Source organism: Peromyscus leucopus, unplaced genomic scaffold (genome assembly GCF_004664715.2).
Source record: "Peromyscus leucopus breed LL Stock unplaced genomic scaffold, UCI_PerLeu_2.1 scaffold_854, whole genome shotgun sequence".
NCBI classification, from domain to species: Eukaryota; Metazoa; Chordata; class Mammalia; order Rodentia; family Cricetidae; genus Peromyscus; species Peromyscus leucopus.
Window position 1 is genome coordinate 5,564 of NW_023505788.1, and position 10,268 is coordinate 15,831.

At 47.6% G+C, this 10,268-nt stretch overlaps 1 protein-coding gene across 1 annotated transcript; it reads left to right on the plus strand.

The window, feature by feature from the left end:
• Positions 1–705: 705 nt before the first annotated feature.
• On the plus strand, positions 706–7,398 carry LOC114710680 (protein THEMIS3-like; the record flags this gene model as incomplete). The annotated part of the gene is made up of 2 exons (XM_037202006.1): positions 706–1,179; positions 6,206–7,398. Coding segments are annotated over 2 exons (1,493 nt in total), but the record flags the coding sequence as incomplete, so codon positions are not given.
• Positions 7,399–10,268: the final 2,870 nt, after the last annotated feature.

Sequence of the window (10,268 nt, forward strand, 5' to 3'; positions counted from 1 at the left end):
AATGCGATTCACTCAGAGAGAGATAGAAGGGGGACTTGATCCTGGCTACAGTGCCTGTGGGATCCATCCTGAGGCAGATGGCCATGCAATCTGACATTCCTCTGCTTCTCTGCAAAGGCAGGCACCGGTGTAGTCTTCAGACAGGGCAGGGACAGAGAGGGGTGCTGAGTTCCCAAACTGTGATTCCAGAAAGTCTCATTGGTATACACCAAACAGAAACTGAGATGAGCTGCAGGAAGTCCAGAAAGCTCTGACTGTCGGATGAGGAGAAGTGTGCGTGTTCGGGAGTAACTGCCAGGTGTGTCTGTACTGGGGACAGTGGTGGGAGACAGGCTGCAGGGAACAAAGAGCTAGGGACAGGTGTGGTCTGAGTGACGACAAGAAGATACCAGGGGGTCCTGAGCACAGGAATGGCAGCTGGAGGTTGTGCGGTGGTCTTTGGGAAGGGGAGAGATGAGAGGTGTGGCAGCCTTCTCGAAGGGGAGAGGCGCTAGTTGCTGATTTGCAACAGAGGCTGTAGGATGGAGAAGGATGGTTCTTAGGAAGGTCCTTTGTGTCCTTGGAATCCAGCAGGTGAGAGAGCTGTATTAAACAATGATAATAACCATCACTGCACTTCCAAATGGTGTGGGGTTTGGAGCCATAGTCTTACTATTCCTGTGCGTGATAGACCCTGAACATTCCTTTCTGTTATTTTCTCTGCAGGGAACTTCCAGCTGATTGCAGATCCAGTTCCGTTTGAAACTGTGGCTGACTTAGTCCATTCTGTCCGACTTTCCGAGAGTCCCATGACCCACAGAAGTCCTCCCCGCTTCCAGAACTTAGTCCCCATCTCCACAGATGACTTGCCCACGAAGCTTAGGAAAGGAGAAACACTATCCTTAATTGGCTTTGAAGAGAGTCAGGGGAGGAGGCTGCTGCGATGTGAGGTGCTGGACAAGGACCCTCCCCTGAGAATGCTCCTGCCCATGGACTGCAGGGGCTACTTCCAGGAGTGCCGGGATGACCAGCTCTACTCCATGGACACCATCGTGCGGTGGAAGCTGCTTGCAGGGAGGAAGCGCAGGGTTAGGGTGGAGGCAGAACATCGCCTGAGGCTTCTCAACCCCCTGGTTCCAGAACGCTTTAGTGGCCATCTAGTTTTGCACCCCTATTTCTCAGTGACGGCACATCTGCCCGGTGAGTAAGGTGAAATAGTTTGGAGCGCGCATTGGTCTGTTTTCTGTTGCTAGAACAAGAAAACTTGAGGCTGGGACAATTATAAAGAAATGAGGTTTTATAGCCCCTAGCTTTAGAGACTAAAAGCCCAAATAGCATGGCACCAACTCTGGTGGGGACATGATGGCAGGTGGCATCATGGCAGGGTTTTTGCAAGAGAGAAAGATCACATGGCAGGACACGAAGACTTGACAAGGAGGCAGTATTATCAGTCTACAACCCTCTCTTGGGCATTAACCAGGGTGCTACTAGAACTATCCTGATCATACCGTGTCTAATATCACCTCTCCAGGTTTCCAAACAGAAACTCTCACAGGACAGACTCAGATCATAACCAAACACCCATGCCACAGCAAGAAAGGCAAGGACGCTGCCCCCTACAGGCACGGAGGAGTATTTGCTTCAAGAACTTGTGATGGGGTAAACAGCAGCCGCTCTAGGCTGGGCAGGCAGGCAACTTGCCAAGGTCCACAGATGTGTAGATTGGTGGGTGGGTTAAGGAACCCCAGGAATAGATGCCAAGCTTCCATTTTCAGAAAGTGGCCACATCCTACCTCATTGGCTTCACGTCTTGATTTATGCAGGACTATTAGATGCTGAAGACACACTCCCCTCCAGAGGTGATGTATCCGATTAGTTACACACCCACTCCATCCCATCACCCATTATTATATTCTTAGCATCATATATATTTAAACACATTTCCTGAAGTAGACTTAGGATGCTTTAATTTGATTCCCTTAATAAATCTCCATACCGTGGTGACAGCCAGATGGACTGTGAGCAGATTTAAAAAAAAAAAAAAAAGTCTCTCCTTTGAGTGAATTTATTATTGATGTATTTTCTTCTATGTTATCATAAAAGCTAGTCCCTCACCACCCATTAATTTTATGCTTTTGTTTATAGTCCATGGGAAAGCCAGACTCCAGTGCGCTTCCCTATCGTCTCACAGGCTGCATTGCTTTATTGTCCTTTGCAGGGAAGAAATGCTGCATTATATTAAACAGGAATTTACAACAGCCTTAAAGTGCCGCTGGCTGGAAGATCCCTTTAAGTGGGCAATGTTTGTGAAAGACTAATTTAGCTCCATGGCAGGACTCGAGTGTTCGTAGTTTCCATTGCCGGGTTTCCAACAGAAACTTTGCTTTGATTTGTGCTCCAACCTTGTTTATTGGCTGTATTTAGACTGACCGTAGCTTGTTCCCCCAGCCCTCACTCCTCCGCGATGTCTCCCTAGCTCCATGTCCATTTTTTATTCTCTATCTGCTTGGCCTTTTAAGTAATAACAAGAAGAGCCGTGAGAGTGACGGGAAGTGGTGGGTCTAGCGGTCCCAAGGGGACCTCGGGGTGAGGACTGGCTCTCTCACCCATGTGCGGTTGTGTGGCAGACTCTGGAAGCATCTCTCTGACTGACTTGAATCACCCAAAATCCAGGCCTCTTCCTAATGCATTCTTGCTGGGACGTTTCCCCCTTTATCTCACTCTGGCTTCTGAGATATATAGCATACGGCTTCTCCTAAGATGAATGAACAGTGTTTATTGCTAAAAATACGATCGAGGTAGGGCTGAGGCTGCGGTTCAGTGGTAGACGATGTGCTTAGCGTGTGTGAAGTCCTGAGTCCAATCCCTAGCACTGAAAGGGTGGGGAGGGCTTAGAGAGATGGCTCAGAGGTTAAGAGCCCTGGGTGCTCATCCAACGGACCTGGGTTCAATTCCCAGCACCCACATGGCAGCTCACAGCTGTCTGTAACTCCAGTTCCGAGAGATCTGGCTCCCTCTTCAGGCTTCTGTGGGCATTGCACACATGCAGGGTATAGATGTACATGTAGGCAAAACACCCATATACATAAAATTTTGTTGAATTTTTTTAAATAAAAAGAAATAAGGTGGAGCTGATTTCAAAGAGACAAAGAAATTGAAACACCCTTAAAATTTGAGTGTGGCTCGACCCAGTGTAGTAGTGTGTTCCTGTCGGCCCAGCTACTTGGGAGACACAGACAAAGGGTGGCTTGAGCCCAGGAGTTTGGGAATAGCCTGGGAAACAGTAAGATTCTACCTCAGAAAAGCATTCTTTGTGGGGATGGAGACTTGGCTCAGCATTTAGAAGCACCTGATGCTCTTCTAGAGGACCCAGGTTTGATTCCCAGCACCCAGGTGACAGCTCACAACTATCTACAACTCCAGTTATGGGGGCCCAGCACCCTTTTCTGGCCTCTGCAGGCACCAGATGTGTGCGTGATACATAGACATTGTGTAGGCAAAGCAACCATACATATGAAATAAATCTTTTTAAATATATATTTTTTAATTTTTAATAAAATTTTGGTTAATGTCACTGACAGGTCAGTGTACATCGCACTTGAACAAGCCCTTAAATCCTGGGCTATCAGCGTCGCCCACTGAGATATCTAGGTGACAATGACTGTGGACTAGACCATGGCCCAACACACTTAACGGTGGAGTTAGTCCAGAAGAACTAAGTTTGACAAAAATTAAGGCCAGGCTCTTAAGACAGCTTTGGAAAGTGACCTGACTTGGTATTGCCATCAGAGAAGACCTAGCCAGGCTGGTAAAGATCCCTGAAGAACAAATCTAGACTCTGGAATTGGTTTTTGGTTCATGTTTTCAGCACTGTGGTGAGACCAGCGTTTCCTATTCCCTGAGTGACAGAGGACGACAACAAAGTTCTGTGACACAGGCCGTAACCGTGGCCAGGAGTCACGCAGACATCAGTTTATTTGAGCTGAACTTATGAATAGTGACGTTGAGAGAGATGGATCAGTGGTTCAGAGCACTTGCTGCTCTTCCAGAGAAACTGAGTTTCGTTCCCAGCAACCACTTCAAGTCACTCGCCTGTAACTTCGGATGCCAAGGAACCCAAGGCCTGGCTTCTGTGGGTCCACACACAGACAGGATATATATATATATATAATTTGTTTGTGTGTGTGTGTGTAATAAAATGTATACACACATGCACACAAACGTGAATAAAAGTAAATAAGTCTTTTTTCTAACCAAAGCGACTGTATTATAAATTAACTGGGAAATTGAAAACACATTCGCTTACTCACTTTAAAAAAAAAACAATAAACCTATTTCATCTTCAAAAACTATTATTGGCAGGCCAGCAAGATAGCTCAGAGGTGATGAAAAGGATACACATAGTCAAACCTTCTGGTCATTTTCACATTTTAATTTTTGAGGGAAACCTAAGAGGGGAGGGATGAGACGCTGGAGGCAGCTACTTGCTCCTTGTGCTGTGTACATGTCCGATCGCTTCCTTGCCTGCTCAAGGCCATCTCCCACGTGGGACTTCTGAGGTTTGAAAGACCACACAGAGATCCTCCCAAAACTACCACCTTAGCAGCCATGTGTTGTTGTTTCCATCTTTAAAGGTAATCTAAGCAAGGAGACTGAAGAGATGGCTCAGCAGTTTAAAAGCACTTGTTGCTCTTGCAGAAGACCTGGGTTCAGGACCCAGCACCCAGGTGATGGTGCACAACTGTCTGTGACTCTAGTTGCAGCAGTTTCGATGCCATCTTCCAGCCTCCACATACGGGGCACATCCATACATGCAGCCAAACAATCATACACATAAATAAAAATAAAATATGTTTGTTTAAGCAAAAGAAATCTCTGCAAGCCTGTGCTCCCAGCACTCAGGAGACTGAGGCAGGAGGATGCTGAGTTCAAGGCCACAGCCACACTGTGATGGACTCCTATTCATCCTTCTGAAATACAATGATGTTGAAATACATATGTCTGCACCTTCCTATCTGGCTCCAAGCAAATCCCGTTCCCCCATCCCACTCTAAGGACCATCATTTTTATTTTATTTTATTTATATTTTATGTATGAGTGCTCTGCATGTATACCTACACACCAGAAGAGGGCATCAGATCTTATTATATTTGGTCATGAGCTACCATGTGGGTGCTGGGAATTGAACTCAGGACCTCTGGAAGAGCAGCCAGTGATCTTAACCCCTGAGCTATCTCTTCAGCCCGGGGCCATCATTTTATTCTAGCCTTCAAAGCCCCTCTTCCTCCAGCCCAGAGCCTGGGGCTGACCTGTGAAGATGGTTCCGTCCTTCACATGATGGTCAGTGAAGAAATGGAAGTTCTCGGAGAACTCAGGAAAGTGAGCAAGGAGGAGGGACTCCCAACGCCATTGCTGCCCAGTGCCCCAACTAGACTGTGCTGGTTCTGCTAAATACACAGGGGAGGGTAACTGGTTTCTGGGACTCTCTCCCATGCTCTGTCCAGAGATTTGTTTTTTCAATCTTGTATTAAAGTCTTCTCAGATGACCTGTCTTAGAAGCCACTTGATTCTCCCAAGAGCTACCAGAAGTCTCATCTGAGTCTTAACCACAGACAAGGGCAGCAAGAGCTTCCGCGGCTGCCCGGGGTCTTGGTGAGGACTGTGGATATGGAAGAAACACAATAAGCCACGGCACACTCAGCTCTGCCCATGCTTTCAAGCCGGGCCCCTCGTGTCTTTGATAGAGAATGCAATTGCACTATTGCGTTTTTACACTGACGGATCACACATCAAAAGAAGGCTTGAGCTGGCCGGCAGCCTTTAATCCTAGCACTCGGGAGGCAGAAGCAGGTGGCTCTCTGTGAGTTCGAGGCCAGCCTGGGCTACAGAGTGAGATCCAGGACAGCCAGGGCTACACAGGGAAACCTTGTCTCAAAAAACAAAAAAAGAAAGAAAGAAAGAAAGAAAGAAAGAAAGAAAGAAAGAAAGAAAGAAAGAAAGAAAGAAAGAAAGAAAGGAAGAAAGAAAAAGAAAGAAAGCTTGAACTGTCCTGCCATCAGTCAGTTTAACATATTATGTGACTCTCTTAGGTGAAATGTTACAGCCAATAGGAAAGGATTATAAAGTGTAGACCCATGAACAAATTTATGAATGCATGACCCGAGCTTCCTTCCAAACTCACTCCTTTCTCGAAAGCCTCATGCTGTTTGCCTTTTGACTTTCCCAGGTGAGAACCAGGTCAGCATCCCCTCCGACTTGGACATCCATATTACCGAGATAACCCGCTTGGATTGTCAGCCCCTCACACTGACGACGATGAGACAAATCTACGGTATGGAGACAAACAGATTCCCAGTGAGAATTAAAATAATGAGTGTGGTCCTGTCGGAGAACAAGGCGTTGACGAAGCCTCTGAAGTGTGGGCAGCTCTTAACCATCCTCAGGACTAAAGAAGTGAAAAAGTTCCTCGCCACGGAGATTTCTCAAGGACAGAAAGGGAGGTGCTTTCTCATCCCCTACACCTATCAGGGTCTGGTACTCAGGAGGGGTCGCTACTTTTGTGCTGTTTCTGATGTTGCTGCAGCCATGCAACATAGACAGCTCTGCTTCCGGTCCACCAGGGACTACACCTCCTGCCTGGGGCCTTTGGCATCTTTCACAGCCAATGAGTGCTTCCTGGCTCTGAAGAAGAGCGTGGTGTCTGCGGAGATTGACAGAGAGCTGCACAGGGTGGAGGTCCTCAAGTGTCTGAACATTGCCACCAAGGCCCACATCAAACTACCCTTGTTCACAGAAGGAGACTTCCTGGAGCTGTTCGATGATGCTGGACCAGGGACCCTGCGGGAGCTGTGCCAAGTCACAAAACTGCCATGCCATGTCAGAGTGGTCAGCCCAGATCTTTCCATGGCTAGAGACCCTCTGTATGGAACTGAGGAGCTGAGAATTGAAAATATCATCGTTGAACAGTGCCTCGTAGCCAAAGATGAAGCTTCCCTGAGGGACACGGATTCAGAAGACATATACAGGGACTGGCCAGAAACCACGTTTGAAATCCCAATTGAGAGGTCAAGCTGTGAGGTGCTGGTGGTAGAGGAACGTTCGTGGATAGCTGATGTCGGCAAAGAGAGATGCATGTCTCTCCAGAGCATCCAGGAGATCACTGAGGAAGAGTCTCTGGCCTTTAGCAATCGCTTGATTATTCCCTGCCCACCGCCACCCCTTCCAAAGCCCAGAAGTTTGTCTTAAAACAGAAAATGTGACTATCAGCCCTTGCTTCGTTTCCAGGATGCAGCATCCGCACACTCAGGAACGGAGTATTTGGGGTTGACTGGAACTGGAAAGCAGCCCCAGATGTGGGGGCTCAGAGGAAATCAGGGGTGTTACCACTCGGTGTTATTTCCATCTCTCTTGTTCATTTGCTGTAAGTTGGGTTAGCATTCTGTTACTGTGACAGAATACCCGAGATAATCAATTCACGAGGAGGAAAGAAGGTTCATGTGGGCTCACGGTTTCAGAAATCTTAGTCCGTGGTTACTTGGCCCCACTACCCTCGGGCCTGTGGCAGGCAGCACACCACAGTGGGAATACGTAGTGGATCGAAGCTGCCCATCTCATGACAGGTGGGAAGCAGAAAGGCTTCCTGCATGCCCCCAGTGACCTAACTCCCTTCATCAAGGACGATCCTCCTAACAGCTCTACCCTCTCCTAATAGCATCGAGAACTGGAGACTAAGCCTCTCACACATGAGCCTTTGTGGGACACCTACTCACACCATCGCAGCTGTCTGGGTGACAGGCTTCCCCCACCCACCCCCCACCCCCGATGTGCAAGGTTCTGATATTGTGGTGTGGCCGCAGTCCTCTTCTTTCAGTTAAAGTGAGATTCTATTTATTCGGCAGAAACACGTGTTTGTCGCCAAACACGACTCTCCTTATGGCCCCAGGTTTAGAATCACTTCCTGACAGTGCCTTCTCGGTGACAGTGCCTGGCATGTAGGATGCACGCCAACAAAACTGTTGGATGGATAATTGAGCACACGCACACTTGGGTTTGTTAACACTGACGTCAGCACTAAGTCTGCCTCCTTGCCCCTCTGTGAGGAAGGTGCCACCCCACCCCCCGCCACCCTCTCCAGCCAGTTACACAAAGCAAACACTTGGAAAACTTTCTTTTACCCATCCAACTAATCAGTCACCTTATCCTACCAATTTATACAATTCCTACCAATCTCCTACCTTTCACCTTGGCCCGGTCCCATCTCAGATCTGTAGATGTAACCAACCATCATATTAAGTAAGAAACACAGAACCAATGCAAAGAAGAAAGCCAAGAGGTCAGAGCTAAGAGCTAAAACCTTACCCTTCCTCCTGCAGTGGTCCTACCTCTCCAAACAAGAGCTAATTCCTGTGTGTCTATCTTTTTATAGTGTTTCTGTTCTGCCTTCTCATTGGTTGTAAACCCAACCACATGACCACCTCATCATGGCCTGTCTGTATAGACCTCCAGGTTTTCTATGGTTGGTATTGAGATTAAAGGCATGTGTATCCAATACTGGCTGTATCCCTGAACACACAGAGACTTACCTAGCTCCGCCTACCAAGTGCTGGGATTACAAGTGTATGCCACCACTGCCCTGCTTTCCTATGGCTTGCTAATAGCTCTGACCCCTAGGCAACTTTATTTATTAACATACAAATAACATTTGAATACAAATAAAATATCACCATACAGACCCCTGTCTAGACCTATGCGTTATTGTCATTCACTGTCATCATTCTATCAAGTCATCAAGTCCCACCCCCTTCCTGTCAGCTCTCTGTTCTAATCAGAGAGGGACCTTAAGAGCAAAAGGTGAAGCAATGAAGCCTTCAAGGCTCTTGGAGTATTTCTATTGCCTTAGGATGAAGCCCAGCTATCTAGAACACTTCCTAGGGATGTTCATCCACCATCCTCTAGCCTGCAACTTCACCTCTCACCTCTACCCACAGCCTGCTTCTCTGTCACTCTAAGCTCCAGACGAGACCATCTCTGGATGTCTCCCATATGGCTCTGAACCGAAGGTCACACTGTGGTCTTGCCTTCTCTCCTCTACTTTCTTAGGCATAACTTCTACCTATCAACTCATGCTAGACGTTGATTCTCTCCAAGCGAGCCCTGTGAGCTCTAAGACCAGCTTAGCCTCTACTCTGCCTGCTTCGGTATCCTCAGAGCTCAGCAGATAAGGACACACAGTACTGCCATTAGGTAGCCAATGGTCACACCCTCTGCAGCAACAGCTCTTGCCCTCTCTGGAGCTTAGTATCCACCCTGCAAACTGGATGATATGGACTCCTGTTTACTCATCATTATAGAACTGAAGGGGAGAATCTGAGAGTGCACAGCACACACCTGTAGCTTAAGTGGCAATCACGAGACAGGTACTCAATGAGTGTGTCTCCATTGCTTCTCTGTGGAGGTTGAAATGAGGAATGTCCTCCATAGGCTAGGTATCTGAATACATGGCCTGTAGCTTGTGGCACTGTTGGGAGATGTAATGGAACCTTTAGAAAGTGCCAGAGGAAGTGACATCACTGGGGCAGACTCTGAGAGTGTCTTGTCTGCTTCCAGTCTGCTTGCTCTGTTTCATGCCTGCGGTATAAAATGTGATCTCTGAGCTTCTTGCTCCTGCCTACCACTCACTGGAATGCTTCCTCGACATAATGGACTCTTAATCCCTCTGGAACCACAAACCAAAATAAACTCCTCCATAAATTGCTTTTGGTCGTGGCATCTTATCACAACAGAAAAGTAACTGATACACACATACACACACACCTTATTCAGGACACAATGTCAGTGACTCCAAGAGGACAACTTCCTTCACTGAGGCATCTTAATGGAAGTGGGATGAGAGTCAAGAGCTCGGAAGTTTGATGGATATGGTGGGTCTGGGGATACGGATCCAGGTGCTGTGCTATGTGATTGCCAGAGCTGACCTGCTCTAAGTATCCATGTTCTGTTCCTCTAGGCAGAAAGGGGAGCAGAAAACCCAACTTGCCAGTCTGGTGAGAGATCGAAGAACAGAGTAGGAATCTGGAAGGGCTTCGGAGACAAGTAGCATTCTTGGAAGACGATCCTGGGATGTAGGTGAATAAGCCAGGGAAGGGAGAGAAATAATATAAGGCATCTAATGAGTAGACCCTGCTGTGGGCCATGAGCCCAGCTCTCCAGGGACTCTGGAAAGCCACTTAGGTTAGGATCAGCAAACTGCAGCGGGTAAACCAAGGCCATCGGGTTCCTATGACCCGTAG